The following is a 19290-nucleotide window of genomic DNA, read 5'->3' as shown; positions in this document are numbered from 1 at the left end:
TGTAAAACTTTCCCGTGTTTGGAAAGAATGCTTTTAATATGAGACCTATGCTTTTATAAACTTTGCTGAATTATCAATGACAACTTTGGTCAATGGTAATTTAAAGTTAAGCCATCTTATTTTTTATTTATATTTGTCTTGGGGGAAGTTGACGTTTTTGTTTTTAAGAATTATTTCTCCATGGTTGGTAGCCTGCCTTATGAGCTGGGGGAGAAGGCAGGTGGAGTAGAGAAGGCCTCACTAAGTCAATGATGGTGGGAGGGATTGTTTGGGATGGGAGATATGTGCTGAAAGTAGATGAAGGACCAAATGTGATAGCCTCTCACTGTCTATATTGCAAGCCATAATGCCCCAAAGTAGAGAGAGAGTATGGGACAAATTGTCTACCATAGAGGCAGGGGGAGGGGTGAGATGGGGAGGATACTGGTAACTGCATCTCACGGTGATTCAATTAAAAGGAAAAGAGAATTATTTCACCAACCTTAAAATGTGCCTCTCTGGGTGGCAGGATTGGGTCAGAAGGAAACTTGGGGACATGGTTGAGGGAAGTTGACACTAGTGGTGGGATTGGTGCTAGAATATTATATATCTGAACCTCAACTATTGGTAACTTTGTAAATCACAGTTCTCTAAATAAAAATTTTTTTTTGATTATAAAATTTATTTTTCAATATTGGGCTGTGACATAGTACAACTGTTAAGGCTCTTGCCTTGCATGCGGCCTACTTGAGTTTAATCCCTGGCACTCTGTATGGTTCCCCGAGCCCCACCAGGAGTGATCTGAGTGCAGAGCCAGGAGTACCACTGGGTGTGGTCCAGAAACAAAAAGAATTGTTTTCATAATTGACTGAAGGTTTACCTTACTTAATGCAGTATCCTTTTACAAAACTCTACTGTAAAGGATCTGCTTATTTACTTTAACATTTATTTATGGGATTACAAAGTTATATGTACTTCTCGGAACCTGTTTCTAATTATAATCAGTTATCTGCAGTGAAGGATTACCGAACTATCCCATACTTATTTTACTTTGGTTGTTATCTATCTGTATATAAATTGGATATTAATGAGGATATTGTAAAGTTTAAGATCAACAAATATGTAAGTGTGTTATAAAAATATTACCAAAATGTAGAATTAAGAATTAATGTGAGGGACTGAAGAGAAGTACAGAGCTTAAGACTCTTGCCTTTCCTGTGGCCAAGTCCAGTTTGATCCCTGGCACTGCATAAAGTCCCCTGAGCACTGTCAGGAATGATCCCTAAGCACAGAATCAGGGTTAACCCTTGATCATTGCCAGGTGTGACCTAATTCCCCCTCTCATCCCCTAAAAAGAGAATGCGATTCAACAGAATCTACTAGTTAAAGAATTAAAATTCTATGTGCTATTTGTTATGCATCTAAGTTGTTTCTTGCGTTACTTCACCGGGAACTTGTTCAGTGAGATCATTTGGGGACTTTTGAGAGTTTGTCATCATTTCATGGTGCCTCTTGCAACTCCAGGAACTGCAAAAGGCAAAGAATCCAGAAACCGATAGCTTTTTCCTCTCAGTGAGATGGCCCAGGAATTCCGAGTAGTTGGTGAAACGGCTCTGCCACCTACAGGTCATCTTTAGAAGTGCTTAATCTTGTCCTTTGGCTGTCTGTGAGCCGTTGAGGTCCCTCCTTTCTAACACTTGTTGGTTTGGTTCTCTCCCCCAGTACATGGAGATCGTGGCCAATGAGTACCTGGGCTATGGAGAGGAGCAGCACAGCGTGGACAAGCTGGTGAATATGACGTGTAAGCATTGCCGTGCGACCAGCAGGAGGAGGGCCTCTGAGTGTTGAGGAGCATACCCAGGCCCAGCTATGGTTGTTGACAGCCCATACATACATACATATATATATATATATGTATACACACACACACACACACACACATATGTAGTGCTTTACTTACTGTTCTGCACCTGGCTTTTCTCCCCTTGTATAACAGTTATTCTAGAAATGATTCAAATATTTAATCTTTTGCTCACATCTGTTGGTTTTATAAGTGGATATATCATAGCACGGGGGAGAGCCTGGCAAGCTCCCCATGGTGTATGCATATGCCAAATACAGTAACAATGATGGGTATCATTCCCCTGACCCTAAAGAGCCTCTAATGCGGCACTATTGGGAAGGACAAGTAAAGAGAGGCTGCTAAAATCTCAGAGCTAGGATGAATGGAGATGTTACTGGGTCCGCTCGAGCAAATCGATGATCAATGGAATGACAGTGATACAAATACAGTGATATATATATATATATAATACATTACAATATAATATATATACATATATATATATATTCAGTAGTGAGCTGAACATCAGAGGAAAGCTTTTATTTCACAGTCAAATGTTATGCCAGAGAAGATCTTTACCAAGCAGAAATTTACCCTCTAAAGTGCAAAAAAGACTTGTAAATTTTGGCCTCCTTTGAGTTCTATTTAAAATAACCAAGGTGATTCATTTTTTTTAAGTCTCTAAAGTTGGTTAATTACAGTACCTGCCCCTGTAACATTCAGAACTTTAAAAGAAAAAGAAATAGAAAAAAGAAGTACTGGGTATGATGGTGAGGATGTGAAGAATGGTTCTGTAGCGGGGTTGATCGCTTCTCATTCATGGTCCTCTCTTAGGAGACAACCTTCCTGCTTTGCTGCTTAGGTTTTTAGGAGCACCAGGCCTCTAACTATGGTGGGATGTGAGGTGAATAATGGTTTGCAAGACAGGACACCGTAGTCACAGAGAGGGAAGTCTGTGTTGAGCCCTGGGCTCCAGACAGGCTAGTTTTTGAAAGCTGTTACCCTCACCCGAGGAACCTTGCTGGGTGCATCACATTCATGCATGTTCCTTCTCTTCTTTGAACACTGAAATCTTAGGAAGAATCCTGGTATGATAGATTTCACTGAACCTATAGCACTGTCCCCCTGTTATTCATCAATTTGCTCCAGCGGGCTCCAGTAACATTTCCATTGTGAGACTTCTTGTTACTGTTTTTGGCATATCGAATATGCCAGCCACAGGTAGCTTGCCAGGCTCTGCTGTGAGGGCAGGATACTCTCAGTAGCTTGTCGGGTTCTCTGAGAGGGACGGAGGAATAGAACCCGCGTTTTGGCTGCATGCAAGGCAAACACCCTACCCGCTGTGCCTGTAATGATGTCAAGTAATATGGAAGGAGAGGATACCTTTTTTGGTATTCCTGTATTTCCTTATTATAACAATGCTATAGAGTAAAGACTAGAACTTGAGAGGTTATTCTTGGAGTGACAAACCAAAGTAACCCTGACCCTATTCCTTCCATTTTTTTTATTTGTGTATATGTGTGTGTGTGTGTGTGTGTGTGTGTGTGTGTGTGTGAGAGAGAGAGAGAGAGAGAGAGAGAGAGAGAGAGAGAGAGAGAGAGAGAGAGATATTTCCTTTTGCCTATTAACAATTCAGACACAAAGTGATACAAAGTGATGGAAGTTATTTTCCCCTTTAAGCTCTGAGTCTCTTTGAGTTATTTTCTTCTTTATAGATATTTTCCAAAAACTTGCGGCTGTCAAAGACCAGCGAGAATGGGTCACCACAAGCGGGGCCCACAAGGTGAGTCGTGGAAGGAGCTGCCTCGGGCAGTGGCTCACAGACTGGGCTTCAGAGCCACATGTGGTTCTGGTCCACTACCCTCTTACCCTAACCCCAAATCACAAATGTCTGCCATTATGCTTTTTATATTCCTACTAGTCTTTTTATATACTATATCTTTGTCTTTCTATATATTTTTAATAAAACTACAGAATAAATATAGAAACAGCCAAGAGAGGTTCTCTGAGACCCCTCCCGCCTTTTTTCTTGTGCTAGTTAGTACCAACTAGGCTTACTGTTTAATTTGAGTGTTGCTGCAGAAGTGCTGACAATATATAAACTGATGCTAGGTACTTGTTTACAAGTGGAAAATAAAAATGAATGGATATGTACAAAATGTGGGAATGTATAGTATAAGTAGAGAAGTCAGGCATACATTTTGAGGTAGATGAATGCAAGTTTAATAAAAACAGATTAAAAATTTATTTATAGTGAAGTTAGATGGTTGTTGCCTAGTGAAGGTCTCAATAATATGCTGCATTTTCATCTCCAAGAAAGCCACACTCCAGCATAGAATCATGTTGCATGAAAGGTGTTAATGTATCCTGTCATTTTATATCTGAGGTCATGTACTGGGCCACAGGTTTTTTTTTTCCAATTATTGTATTTTCTCTGGTATTAGTTAGAATTTGAAGAACAACTATTAATAGAGCAAAGGTGTTAATTATATTTAACAAAGAATGTAAAAAGGAGAAGTCAGTGACTGCCACTTGGGAAACATGTTGGAAGACTGAAGGAAAACAAGAGAGTGTGAGGGCCAGAGAGAGGGCCGGAGAGATTGTTCAAAGGGCTGCAGCACATATCTTGCCTGCAGGAAGCCTGGGCTCGACCCCTAGGACGACACAGTTCCCCAGGCACTGTTAGGACTAACCCTGACTATTACCGGGCATAACCAAAAACAACAACAACAACAACAACAACAAACAGAACAAAACAAAATAAAAATAAAACAAAAATTAGCGAGAGAAGAAAAGGTCATGAGAGTAATATATAATAAGTTCACAGAAAAATAAATCACAGAGGAAACAACCCACAAAGAGACCATAAAACAGCAGCCTTGGATATTTTGGGATACATACTTTTGAGGGGGTTCTTAATTCCTAAAAAATTAGAGAGAAGATAAATAATTGTGTATTAAGGGGAATTCAGAGAAGGCAACTGGAATATACATGGAAGAATTTTTCAGTGAAGTCGTGCTCCTCACAGTGACGCATGGAGGCATTGATTTATGCCCCTTCAAGCATAAGAAGTCTAAAAGACAAATGCAGTATTTGATAGTACCTCTCTGTCTTGATTCATTTGCAATAAACTGAGTTTTTTTAATTTATTTTTGCTTTTTGGGTCACACTGGGCGACGCACAGGGGTTACTCCTGGTTCATGCACTCAGGAATTACTCCTGGCGGTGCTCAGGGGAGCATATGGATGCCAGAAATCAAACTTGGGTCGACTGCATGCAAGGCAAAGTGCCCTACCCGCTGTGCTATTACTCCAGCCCCTAAGCTGAATTTTTAACAGTGCGTGAAGAATAGTTTCATGATACAGAAAAGTACCTAGCACAGTGCCAGTTTTAATACATTTTCTCAGTAGTCATTACCAGAATTACCGTTGAGGTCGTTCATCTCCCGGGAGGTCCCTGAGCCAGAGTTGACCGTTCAGGCACATGAGAGTAGAGTCCAGTTTGAGAACCAGACTAGCTAGGTAGGTTGGTCCATTTTGCTTTCTATTTTGGGCAAGGAATGGCTGTAAATGTTATTCTAAAGAGTTCTAGAGTAAAGAAAAGATATAAAGACCTAACCAAAGAACTGGGTATGAGAATGCTTTGCAAAATTGCTTTTGAGAATAGCGTCTTCTACCTTGAGGATAAAATAGTTACACCATTTAAGATGCTGGTAACACTGACATAATAAACTTTCTTTTACTTATTTTTTCAGACATTAGTAAATTTACTTGGTGCCCGAGATACTAATGTTCTCCTGGGCACTCTTCTGGCTCTGGCTAGTTTAGCTGAAAGGTAAGTGTATTTTAATATCCTTTCTAGTTCTGCAGCTCTAACTATTTAAGTGAGAGATATGTTAAATAGAATATCAGTTTTCTAAGTTACTTGGTGTCATTTAAAAATCGTGAAAAATAAGCATGAGGTAATGTTAATATATTTAGGAGAACCATGGATGGAAAATGTCATTTAAGAATTTAAGTTGAAAAACTAAGTTATGGTTTAAAATTTCATTTATTTTCTTCACCAAGGATATGTACCTAGCTTAAAAATAATCTAACCCTCTGTTTTACTTTCAAAATTTCTATACTATACTGTTTTTTAGCAATTTCCCTGACCCTTTTAAAAATTTTCTCCTATTTTAACATGTAAGCATTTTTCAATAATTTTTATCTTTAAAAATTCTAGATGATATGTTCCTCCAAAAAGTACTGACTATTTTAAGTAAAAACAAATAAAAAAACAAACAAAAAAACAAAGTCAAGTTTTTGTGTCAATTAATGGATCTTTGTTTTTTCATTTTTCCTTGACTCATTAAAGAATGATTGACAAATATGTGCAATATTGACGATTGCTATACATATTCGTTGTGGAATAATTACCAAGATCAAGATAATGCATCCATTATTTCATAGTTCTAACAGTTTATTTTTGTGTAGGGGCAGAATGCTTAAAATTTTCTCTTACAAGCTTTCATGTATCATTAAGTATTGTCAGCACACTGTTTATTAGATTCTCAATATTCATTCTTCTTATAACTGAAAGTTTATACTCTTTAACCTGTATCTGAATAGTCCTATTAATATCAAGAAAATTGAAACTGTAATTAAAAGTCTTCCCCAAAACCAAAGCCCAGGTCCAGGTGGATTCATAGCGAATTCTTCCAAACATTTGAAGAGGACCTATTGACAGTTCTTTTCAAGCTTTTCCAGGAAATTGAACAGAAACTCTCCCAAACAGTTTCTACGAGGCTCATATCTCCCTAATACCAAAAACAAACAAAGACATCACAAAAAAAGAAAACTACAGACCAATATCCCTGATGAACACGGATGCGAAGATTCTCAACAAAATATTAGCAAAGAGAATTCATCAACTCATCAAAAAGATCATATACTATGACCAAGCGGGATTCATCCCGGAGATGCAAGGATGATTTAATATCCGGAAATCAATCAACATAATCCATCATATAAACAAAAGAAAAGATAAGAACCATATGATCATATCAGTAGATTCAGAAAAAGCATTTGACAAGATCCAGCACCCATTAATGATGAAAACTCTTGCCAAAATGGGTATAGAAGGGACTTTCCTCAATATAGTCAATGTCATCTACTACAAGACTATGGCAAGCATCATTCTTAAAGGGAAAAACTAAGAACCTTCCCTCTAAGATCAGTGATGAGACAAGGATGCCTGCACTCTTTACTTCTGCTCAATATAGTACTGGAAGTACTTGCAATAGTGGTTTGGCAAGAAAAAGATATTAAGGGCATTCAGGTAGGAAAGAAAGAAATCAAGCTCTCACTATTCGCAGATGATATAATACTATACATAGAGAACCCTAAAACCTCTACCAAGATACTCCTTGAAACAATAGACTTGTGTAGTAAAGTTGCAGGCTATAAAATCAATACCTAAAAGTCCATGGCTTTTCAATATGCAAATAATGAGAGAGAAGAAAGTGACATGAAAAAAGCAATCCCGTTCACAATCGTGCCTCAGAAAATCAAGTACCTCGGAATCAGCTTAACTAAGGACATAAAGGACTTGTAAAAAGAAAACTACAAAACATTACTCCATGAAAGAAAGGAAGATATGAGGAAATGGAAAGATCCCTTGCTCATGGATTGGGTGAATTAACATTGTCAAAATGGCATTACTCCCCAAAGCATTGTATAAATTCAATGTGATCCCTATAAGGACACCCATGGCATTCTTCAAAGAAATGGAGCAAACACTCCTGTAATTCATATGGAACAATAAGCCCCCACGAATAGCTCAAGCAATTCTTGGAAAAAAGAAGATGGGAGGAATCACCCTCCCCAACCTCAATCTCCACTACAAAGTGGTAGTAATTAAAATAGCATGGTACTGGAACAAAGGCAGAGCCTCAGACCAATGGAACAGGGTTGAATATCCTGACAGACACCCTCAAATATATGATCATCTAATCTTTGATAAGGGAGCAAGAAATGTGAATTGGAGCAAGGAAAGCCTCTTCAACAAATGGTGCTGGCAAAACTGGACAGCTACATGCAAAAAAATGGGCTTAGATCTCTACCTAACACCATGTACAAATGTGAGGTGGAAGTGGATTAAAGATCTCACCATCAGACCAGAATCTATAAGGTACATGGAAGACAAGGTTGGCAAAACCCTCCATGACATTGAAGCTAAAGGTATTTTCAAAGATGACACACCACTGGCCAAGCAAGTGAAAACAGAGATAAACAAATGGGACTGTCTTAAACTAAGAAGCTTCTTCACCTCAAAAGAAACAGTGACCAAAATACAAAGCCAGTCTACATTATTGGAAAGGATATTCACCTAATACTCATCTAATAATGGGTTGGTATCAAGGATATACAACGCACTGATTGAACTCTACAAGAATAAAACATCCAACCCCATCAGAAAATTGGGGGTAGAAATGAACAGAAATTTTGTCAAAGAAGAAATCCAAATGCCTAAAAGACACGTGAGAAAATGCTCTACATCGCTAATCATCAGGGACATGCAGATTAAAACAACAATGAGATATCATTTCACACCACAGAGACTGGCCCACATCCAAAAGAATGAAAGCAACCAGTGTTGGCGCAGATGTGGGGAGAAAGGGACTCTCCTTCATTGCTGGTGGGAATGCTGACTGGTTCAGCCCTTTTGGAAAACATGGATGATTCTCAAAAAATTAGAAATTGAGCTCCCATTTGACCCAGCAATACCACTTCTTGGAATATATCCCTGAGAGGCAAAATGTCACAGTAGAAATGACATCTGCATTTGTATGTTCCTTTCAGCACTGTTTACAGTAGCCAAAAATCTGAAAAAAAAAGAAACAAAAAACAAAAAAACGGAATGCCCCCAAACAGAAAACTGGTTAAAGAAACTTTGATACATCTACACAATGGAATACTATGCAGCTGTTAGAAAAGATGAAATCATGAAATTTGCATATAAGTAGATAAACATGGAAAGTATCATGTTTAGTGAAATGAGTCAGAAAGAGAGAGACAAATATAGAAAGATTGCACTCATTTATGGAATATAAAGTAGCAGAATAGGAGACTAACAACCAAGAGCAGTAGAGATCAGGTTTTAAAAATTAATCAGTTAAATGAGATTAAATTTCTCATAGAAGATTACACACTTATTAGATTCCATATGTAAATAGCACAGTATTTATCTTTCTTTGTCTGGCTTATTTGACATAGCATAATGCTTGCCAAATTTATCTATGTTGTTCCAAAAGGCAGTTTCCTTCTATAATTATTATATTCAATACTGTATATGCATATAACTTTCTTGTTATTGATTCATCTGCCAAAGGAAATGTGGACCCATTTCAAATTTTGAATATTATGAGTTATGCTGATCATTGTATTTGTGCGGATGGCCTGTTGGGCAAAGGGAACTATTTTCAATGTAGAATTACTAAACAAGTATAAATTTAAAACATATGATTGTAAGCAAATGTTGCAACTTGGAGTAGTTCTGCTCCAGGGGGTAGTAATGCATTGTTTTTCCTCCTATTGAGACAATATGAGAGTTAGGGTATTAAATAAGTAGTTAAGATAAAGTATATTTTTAGTGGTTACTAATGTTTTTTCATTTGTAGTCCAGAATGCAGGGAGAAGATAAGTGAACTCAACATTGTGGAAAATCTGCTGATGATTTTACATGAATACGATTTACTTTCCAAAAGGTAGGATTGCTGACTGTGGAAAAAAGAGTGTATCATATTTGGTGTAAATGATTATTATCTAAAAATTGTTGTCATTTTACTTTGTAACATTTTACAATGTTACTTGAAGTTATGTTAGCTTTATTATTATTGTTGTTTTTAACTTTCTCTAAAGAAGCTAGACTAGAGCAGTGTTATCAACTTACTTTGGTCTTGCTTTACTTCTAGGTTTGGACATAAAATTGACTTCTATAAATCTAGGATCACTTCTTTAATAATAAAATTCATAAATAAATGCATCTGTCTGTTGCATTTATTTGCAAAAAGTGAAAGCAAAATGTATCAGAGGAATGGCCAGATCTGGAGCAAAGGGATAAGGAAGAAAAGTGCTAGAAAATCAGAATAGACATAAAACTTTAAATAAAATAAAAATATAGCTAATTTTGATAGCTTATATGTATATATGAATATGTCTTTTTACATATATTCTGTGAATACTATTGCATGTTAATTAATTTGATCTGTAGAATAGCCTGATTGCTTTCCATATTTTATAGTTAAAGCAGCAAAGGTGCCTTTAGCGAGGTTGTAAAGAACTCTGTGTTAAAAAAAAAAAGCAAAACAAAATAGTTGTGGGCCTTAGCACAAACAAAATGGGGAGTCACAGATTTAAAGCCTGAGTGGACTTATTTTGGGGGAATATTGCTCTTTGACAAGAGGTGTAAGGGGGCTTGGGGTTGGGGAATACAGTCAGATAACAATGTTCACTTAGAGTGAAGAAGAGAGTGTTTGGATAGAAAGTTCGAGAAGGCAAAGGATACTGTTTGCTGAAGATCATATGTTTTGCATGTCAGAACATTAAAGATTGGGAAAGAGAGGAAAATGACTCAAAGAACATAACCATGCAGCAGTGTGGGATTGAGAATATCTAATAGATGATGGGGAGGTATATTATACCTTGAGAATTTGTGAAAGAATTAATATCCGACGTCATCCTCTTAAATGAGGATATGAGGGTACTGAAGACTTGGGATTGGTAGTGGCAGGTTGGGGAAAGAGGAGGGGTGTCTTGAATTCATCTGTCTTGGAAAAATGGGGAAAAAACTGTGGTGTTACAAGTAAAGAAGCCTTGAAGAGGAAGAACAGATTGGGAGAAGACTTTGAGTTTAGACAGAGGGTTATTAGACACTTGTGGGATAGCTATGTGGCTAGAAGGTATGGAGGTTGGGAGTGATCCCTGGGTAGACCTCCTGATGCCAGAATAGAAAGAGGGTATGTCTGACACCATGGGAAGGAATAACACAAAGTTGAGACTGGAGGACTCAGCCCACCCTGAATGCAGAGTCAGGAGTGAGCCCTAAACACTGCCAAATGTGGGCCAAAAAACAAACAAAAAGCCCCCCAAATAAACAAGACCCACATATTATTATGATGATGATGATGATGATGATGATGATGATGATGATGATGATGATGATGATGATGTTCTCGAGGTCAACAGTACCTTAGTATGATTTTTAAAAATAACTTGTTCCCCAAATACTCCCTGTGCACTTTTATACTTAATTCTCTTGCATCATAATGTTTTGGTCATTTGTTTTGCAAGCACACATTGAATAAGGCTTTTGTATGTCTTTCGCCCTGGAGCCCAGTGTTGGCCCCATTGTATGTACTTGACACCAACTTGCTGGTTAGTCGGTATTCAGCCAACACTGGGGACCCAATGGGAAGATGACTTGCACAGTGGTCAGCAAATTGACTCACAGGCTAAATTTGACCCACTGCCTATTTTTGTAAATAAAGACAAGTGGGAAGGCAGCCATGCCATGGTTATTCTTTACAGGTCTGCTTTGTATTTTGTGTTGACATGGTTGGGTACTTGTGACAGAGACCGTATGACCAGTAAAGCTGAAAACTCAGCTGCCTTACAGCCCTTTACAGAAAATATTTGTTGATCTGTAACTCAGAAAAGGCTGCGTTCCAGCGTGTGCTGAGATGGCCCTTGAAAACCGTAGCCCCCTATGCTGTGACTCTCCCCTCTCCCCTCCTCTTAGGCTGACTGCAGAGTTACTGCGCCTGCTTTGTGCTGAGCCCCAAGTGAAGGAGCAGGTGAAGCTCTACGAGGGCATACCCGTGCTGCTCAGTCTCCTCCACTCAGACCACCTGAAGCTGCTCTGGAGTGTCGTCTGGATTCTGGTTCAGGTTTGTGAGGACCCTGAGACCAGCGTGGAAATTCGCATCTGGGGAGGCATCAAGCAGCTTCTTCATATTTTACGAGGGTGAGTCGAGTCGAGTTGGATTTGGCCTACTCTCCACAATCACAGATAGACTCGGGTATAAGCCGAACTCACTTTTTACTTCCCTGAGATTTCTTTGGTCAGTCACAGTTTGCTCCGTCATTCATACTTGTCACACAAATGTTCTAAATGTCAGGGGCATTTGCATTTGTCTTTTAGCTCTCTTGGGAGCCTTGATATATTTGCCTTGTGTTATCACCAGTGCTAGGAATGGAGAAAAGTCCTCTGTCGGCAAATGTTTGTTGAAAAGAAATCAGTCACCGAAAGAAGACATTTATCTTGCCACTATTCCTTGGATCACTGCGTTCATGTTATGCCAACATGTGCAACAGTTAATAATATTTTACTAAAGTGTATGTAAGTACATAAAGGTCGTAAGGAGAAGTCAAAGCTTACAGTCAAGGAACAGATATAAAATCCCAAGTTAAAGGGAGCATTAAAGTAGCATCATTGCAAGCTACTGACTGGGGTCTAGCTGATATTTAGTTCCTCTAATCTTCACTATAGTTCTCAGAGTTGGGTTAACATGTTATTCTTTCACTTTTAAAAGTGGACTTCTAGCTGGGGGAAATGGCTTAAATTGCTGGAGCTCGTGCTTTGATTGGTACCTCCAGTGTTTCATGGTCCCCTCAGCATAGCAGGGCATTAAGTCTACCCTGACCAAAACCCATAATCAAATGAGTAAATACTTTAAAAAATGGAATTTCAGTGACTTTAAAAGCCAGGAGAATGGGGTGTAGAAGTGAATTGCCAAAATAATTTCAAATTGAAGTCCTTTTGAAGCATGTTTGAATAACTGCTATATTTTCTTTCTGAGATATATTGAAGTACTAAACAGTTAACATATTTTGGTACCATCAGTGAGTAAATTCTGTGACCTCATATTTTTACAAAGCATAATTCAGTCTTAGAAGGGTTGAGACAGAAAAGTAATGAGAAGATCCCCGAAAAGGATCATATTTATATTCTAGAGAACATTAGAAACCTCACTATGTTAAAGCAGAGTAACTCACAAATTTTAATATGATAAGATCTTATAAAAACATTATTATAAAGGTATTATACTTGTTATGCATCAAGGCTACTGTAGGATTTGGTGTTATCAGCTTAATTTTCTGGGAGAACGTTCCACAGATTAGGAACAGATTATAGAATCAGAAATAGTAGCTTTTAAAGTCACTTATGTCATTACCAAGACACAGGAAGATAATTGATAGACTGTTGACAATTTACTACTTGCTTTTATATGCATCACATGAAAGTTACAAGTGCTTTGAGGTATCATACGGATTTTTCGCTACTACTGTGAGGGTGATGACATCACTGTATCACTGTATCACTGTTGTCCTGTTGCTCATTGATTTGTTCGAGCAGGCGCCAATAATGTCTCCATTTGTTGTCCCTGTCGTGTTCAGGGTCAGGGGAATGAGGCCCATTATTGTTACTGCTTTTGGTATATCAAATACGCCAGGCTCTGCTGTGCGAGATTCTGCATTGCTCTCTTCTGGGAGCTTTGTTTTATAGTCTCTGGATCTTGACCGTTGATGAGATTACATGGTTCTGGGGGCAGTTTGTGGGTGTGACTGCCAAACTACTAGAAAACTGGGGATCTGGGTGGAGGAGGTCCAGTTCCAATCCGAGCAGGCTTGGAGATCACAGTCACGGGTCCTGCATACCAGTTCCTCTGCCGGTTCTTTCATGCATGAGACTCATCCATGCGTGTGGAGAATGGCCTTGAGCATGGCTGTGGCTGTGTTCTGGAGGTTTTTGGCTGCTGGGTCTCTGCTTGGGGTGGGAAGGGAAACTCAACCCACCCCCCTCCAAGGGGGCCCTGGTGCAGACAGCCTGGCGTGAGGGCAGGAGATTTTGATATGGTAGTTATTATTGTTAATAATTTTTAGCCTATTACACCAGCAATGGGTTGTCCTCTTACATAACTATTTTATTGATTAGAAACTAAGTTGTTTCATAGTTAAGCTCAAACACAACCTTCCTTTCTTACCCCTGAGATCTGAATTTAAAACAAGGCACATATATCCTCCTTGAGCCCTGGTTGTCCTTGAGGGAACAGAATTCTTTCTCGTCCAGAGAGTCACTTTCCAGACCTTTGCTATGGTGCGGCGTTACAAACTTCCTCCCTGGGAAGATCTTTCATGTCAACATTTGGTCCATGTTAAATATGTCTCTGTGCCCTGGAAGAATTTATTCTCTCAGCTGGGTCAACAATATCCTTTCAGAGCTTTTGTCTGCCCCAGGCTGCCTGGAACTGGCACAGGGCAGGGGTTGTGGGTGTTCGGTTGAGTTGTCTGCTGGATGGACTACTGCTGGATGGACTACGAATAGGTACTGTTTGTGGTCAGAGCAGTTTACAGAAAAATCTGCTCTTGCCCATTCACCAGCAAACCCCAGCTCCAGGGCTATTCCTAGACTCTGACATTCGACTTTTGGCATTATTTTATTTGATGGATGAGAGTACTGACCGTAACTATCCTGAGGCCTGGCTTCATTTCCTTTCAGAGGCTCACTGGTGTGGCTATGAGCACACACTGGTCAAGATGACACTGGCGAGAAGAAAAGGACTCTCCATCTATGCCTTAGGGTGGAGGTGGCACAGAACAATCCAGAGTTGCTGCAGTAAAAAAATAAATTACTGTTAAGGGATCAGGAGATAGTTTAGTGATTAGTAGCCATCTTTTATCCCCAGCCCTTGTGGCCTCCTGAATTGCCACATATGGCCCTGGAGCACTGCTGGGGTCCCCAAAACTGCAAAGCCTGAGCAGCATTACATCTTCAGGACCTCAAAAGGAATTGTTGGCATGGTTGGCTTTATCACTGAGAACGAGAATGGCACCCTTTGGAGTCCTCTCCCTCCCAATAAAATTTAAACAGTACTTTTTAATATATGGTAAACTTGTTAGGGGCTGGAGCAATAATTCAATTGGTAAGGTACTTGCCTTGTATGTGGCTGACCCGAATTTAATCCTTGGCATCCCATCTAATCCCCTGAGCTCCAACTAGTAGTGATCCCTGAGTTCAGAACCAGGAGTAAGTAAGGTATGATCCCAAAACAAAACAAAACAAAAATATATAGAAACCTTGTCAAATGAAAGGGAAAAAACAAAAGAAATGACTCTTGTGGGAGATCTTGTGCTATGCAAACAAATAAAAAAATCAATGAAAAAATATCTAAGTTGTTAAAAGGAACCTGAAATTTATCTAATGAGATGACAGGACAATAAACTGGGCACAGTAGACACTGCAGAGTTAAGAAAGAAAACAGGGACTGAATAATAGTCATAGAATGATAGTTCTGGGATCAGAGAGATAGCCCCTAAAACAAAACAAAACAAAACAAAACAAACCAGCAATAACATAAACATGATAATTTACTTTGAGTATAAGGATTAATAGAAAAAGGACAAGCTTGAAAAACTATACTAGGAAAGAGAATGAGACAAATTAGAAAATGAAAGGCAAAAATTTTTAGCATGTGAATAACTGATAAGCCAGATGCAGAGAATGAAAGCAAAGGAAATGAAAACAAAGTTCAGTGATATAATAGAAGATAACTTTTTCTAAAATAAAGGGAGATTTCAATTTATAGAAATAAAAAATAAAACCCAGCATGACAAAGGCTGAGTTTTAGTCAGAAAGGGTCTTAAAAACAAAAGTGGTTAGGTGGATTCCTAGGGGGAAGGTCAGTCTTTTTCCAATGAAAAGTGCTGAGTTAATTCAGTCAGTGTTGAAAAATAAATTAGTGGCTCCTACCTCACACCACATACATACAACGCAACATAACACAACACACACACCAATTCTAGATAAGCTGGAAAGGGAAATAGCAGGATAACACTGGGCAAAACTTGATGAGCTGAGGAGGTGGATTTCTCAAATAGGACTCAGAGAAATCACTGGCCATGAAGCAAAATCAATATATCAGTTTGTGCACTGGCTTCTCTTTTCCAGTGATAGAAATTTTGTTTCTGACCGTTCTTCCATCGGAAGTCTGTCCAGTGCAAATGCAGCGGGCCGAATCCAGCAGTTTCATTTGTCAGAAGATTTAAGCCCTCGAGAAATACAAGAAAATACTTTCTCTCTTCAAGCAGGTATTTCTATTATCATCTTATTATGGTAGTATTTGGTGCTGTGCTCTGCTTTTTTGTCTTATTTGTTCTCAGTTGTAAGGCTAGTATAATACTATTAAGTAGGTATGATTTCTAAATTTTAAAGATCCAGGTGGACATATGAAATTTCTTGGAACCCAGTAGGCATAGACCCAATTAGGAAAACTCCAAGACACATTATACACAAAATGACAAAATCCAAAGGTAGAGACTGAATATTGAAAACAGCGAGATTAAAAGATTAATAAAAAGAGGACTTTATGTACAAAGGAAAGCTCATAAGCTGCATAGTCAAAAGAGACACTATGAGCCAGAAGAATATGGAAAGATTTAGTACATAAACTCAACAAAATGAGCACTTCAACAAGAGTACTCTATTCAGCTATACAGAGGAAGGAACTACACAGAGCCTTATTGATAGGCAATAGCTTAGCCTTGTAACCATTTTTGCAAGAAGCATCAAAAGAGCTCCTTTAAAGGACAGGAGACCCTTGCCAACTCATGTGGCATTGAGCGTGGCATGCACTGAATGGTGCATATGGTCGTCTCCTACTGGATTAAGAAAGGTTAGAAACAAATAGCAATCAGTCATCACGAATGGACTTTTACTGATTTGTTTTCTATTCCCTTACATTTACGGGAGCAAGTAACATGAAATAAGCTTGTCATATGGTGCCAGAGGGCAAGCTGTGGGTTGGGAGGGGACCTGAGAACACTGGTGGCAGGACTGGTGCTGGAACATTGTATGCCTGAAGCGACACTATTGTGAACATCATTGTAAATCAGAATTTCTCAATTCCTGGGATTGGGGGGCGGGCGGAAACATTCAGGGTGGGGAAGAGTAAAAAAAAAAGAATTCTTGGCATCAATGTGGAACTGTCAGTTTTGGGAGATCTCAGACTCCTGCCGCCACATGGAGCAGCAAATCAGACATCAGGCACAAATAGGGCAGTAGGTTAGCTTTGTGACCGAGAAGGCTGCGGTAGAGAAGGCCTCTCGATCTGAGACCAGAATCTCAGTTCCCGTTGGAGTCGAAAAGTCACACACCTTCCCCAAAGGAGATTAAACGAAGCGTCTACCTTCCCTGTCCCACCAGGAGCAAGGCAATGCTTTTCTCACAGCTTCCCGAGAGCTGCAGAGAGCTCAGTGAGGAGCACTGCTCTGTGTGGCATCAGCAGCAGGATGCACAGGCGTCATCTTGACCGTTTGGGCAGTGTGTGCCTTTGGGACAGGCTGGGCCCCAGCTGCTGCCCAGCGCCCTGCAGCAGCTCAGGAAGAAAGTAGAGACGCCCTGGGATGGCCGTCTCCAGGGCAGGCAGCTTGTGAGAGGGGAAGAGCAATGTTAAGGGCAGTAAGAAGGGAAAGGGTGGAGAAGAGACTTCCTTTTTTCTCTACTGGTTTCTCCAGAGAACAGAGACATATTTATTCACGGGGAAATAGGATTGCCTCCTCCAGTGTCTGTATCCGGCTTATTCTGAAAGACCTCTCCCTCAGTCCAGGGCTCCTGCTGGGAATTCCTTTTTGGAAAGCTCACCAGAAAATGGAATCCTCCTGAAATGAGAGTGACAGGAGCCAGAGAGTGTCCTGCTTGGGGTGGGTGGGAGGTGGTTACAGTGAGGCTTCTGTCTGGGAGGGCGTTTACACAGCCCTGGGGTCTGGGAATATCCTGAAGCATTCATCAGCGGTGGTGCTTACGGGATGTATGCTTAGGTAATAGTTCATCCAGCTGTGTAATTATTGTGCATCTGCTTTGCATGGTTTCTCCGACACCTCGATAGAGAGAATTCAAATGAAAATTTGAAACCTGAGGGGCTACGGGTGGGGTCTGAGTTTTGGTCACACCCACTCTTTTGGCCATGTAGCCTTGACCTCTGCAAGCCTCAGTTTTGCTAGTGGGAGATGGTGATAATCCTCATGGTATCCCCGTTAGAGGACTGCTGTGAGAATTAGCTGAGGATCCGTGCAGAGTATACCGAGCTCGACGCTGGGCCAGGGACAAGGGCTCTATAAAATGGCACAGTCCTTAGAGCTGGGCTGTGCCATAGGATCCAAGGACTTGTAGGGTCTGTTGGACAAGCAGCAGCTGAGGTGAACAAAATATGCCACCACTGTCTCCCCCGGGGGTAGTAAGGAGACAGGAAAGGGCAAGGGATCAGGACCTGGGTCTTGGGTTGACTAGACTTCATCTCTCTCATGGTGAAAAAAAAAAAGCACATATTCGTGGTGATAGTAATACTCTGACTATAAGGGTAATATATTGAAAGTACTCACTCATTTATTCCGCCATTTTATTATTTAAAATAAATATTTGTAATCAAATATTTATGATAGACCATTACAAAGCTGTTCATGATTGAGTTTCAGTCATACAATGATCCAAAACCCATCCCACCACCAATGTCCCCCATTTCCCTCCCACGATCTCCCCTACCACTATGGCAGGCACTTTTTTGTCTTTCTCTCTCCTATTGTGCCTTATGGTTTGCAATATAGGTACTAAGAGGTCATTGTGTTTGTTCAGGGCATTCAGTATTTTTGTCAGGAAGGTAAGACTGGAGTAGCTTTTTTAGCTGGGTAGCCATTCCATTACTGAGCAGCCTCTAAGTGCCAGAAAGATGTTAGGCACTGGATATCACAATGAGCTAGGTAGGTGTATTCCCTGCTTCTGTCTTATAGTAAGTGCTCAGTAAAAGCTACTACTGCAGGAGTAGGAGGCAGTGTATTTATGTGTGTTTGTTGGGGGGTGGTGGGGGGCACAGTTTACATGCACAGAAATTTTATGTGTTAGACACCATTGAAACTCACTTTGCCTTCTCATAGATGAACTAGAAGGAAAATCAGTGTTTTGGAAAATGGCTAGCCCTCTTCTCTGTGGAATGAGAAGGCTGATGTGACAGTATAAAAGTGCAGGATCAGTGACTTTTTTTTTTTTTCCTTCCAGCCTGCTGTGCTGCCCTCACAGAACTGGCGCTCAATGACACCAATGCCCACCAGGTAGTTCAGGTGAGAATGCGGCTCAAGGTGGGGTTCCATAACAGTGATAACGAACTATGACTGCCTCACCCACCTCCAGCCGAGTTCTGTTTTCCAGAACAGTGGGATAGCACCACCTGATTTAAAACTGTTTTACCATTAAAAAAATAAGAAAAGCATTTTTTTTCTATTGGTTTCCAGCGCTGCATACTTTATAGGAGTATAGCTTTATGCCTTTATCTGTGCATAAGCCTTACTGCACCCACCGCCCAAGGTTAGTTCTGTCCCATTATCAGACTAATTGCTCCATCCCACCCACCTTCATGCCCTCAGCCCTCAATGGTAGAG

At 39.9% G+C, this 19290-nt stretch overlaps 1 protein-coding gene across 1 annotated transcript in view; it reads left to right on the top strand.

The window, feature by feature from the left end:
- The first annotated feature begins 1556 nt into the window (after positions 1-1556).
- Positions 1557-19290, top strand: part of NEK10 (NIMA related kinase 10) — a 200594-nt gene continuing 182860 nt past the window's right edge. Inside the window, exons 1-8 of the mRNA XM_055135089.1 lie at positions 1557-1577; positions 1651-1780; positions 3538-3605; positions 5577-5656; positions 9483-9569; positions 11603-11827; positions 15812-15951; positions 18911-18972. Coding sequence (XP_054991064.1) covers positions 1557-1577; positions 1651-1780; positions 3538-3605; positions 5577-5656; positions 9483-9569; positions 11603-11827; positions 15812-15951; positions 18911-18972 — 813 coding nt within the window. The remainder of the gene's footprint in view (positions 1578-1650; positions 1781-3537; positions 3606-5576; positions 5657-9482; positions 9570-11602; positions 11828-15811; positions 15952-18910; positions 18973-19290) is intronic.

Source organism: Sorex araneus, chromosome 4 (genome assembly GCF_027595985.1).
Source record: "Sorex araneus isolate mSorAra2 chromosome 4, mSorAra2.pri, whole genome shotgun sequence".
NCBI classification, from domain to species: Eukaryota; Metazoa; Chordata; class Mammalia; order Eulipotyphla; family Soricidae; genus Sorex; species Sorex araneus.
The sequence above is the reverse complement of the archived record's forward strand: the minus strand, read 5'-3'. Positions and strand labels throughout refer to the sequence as shown.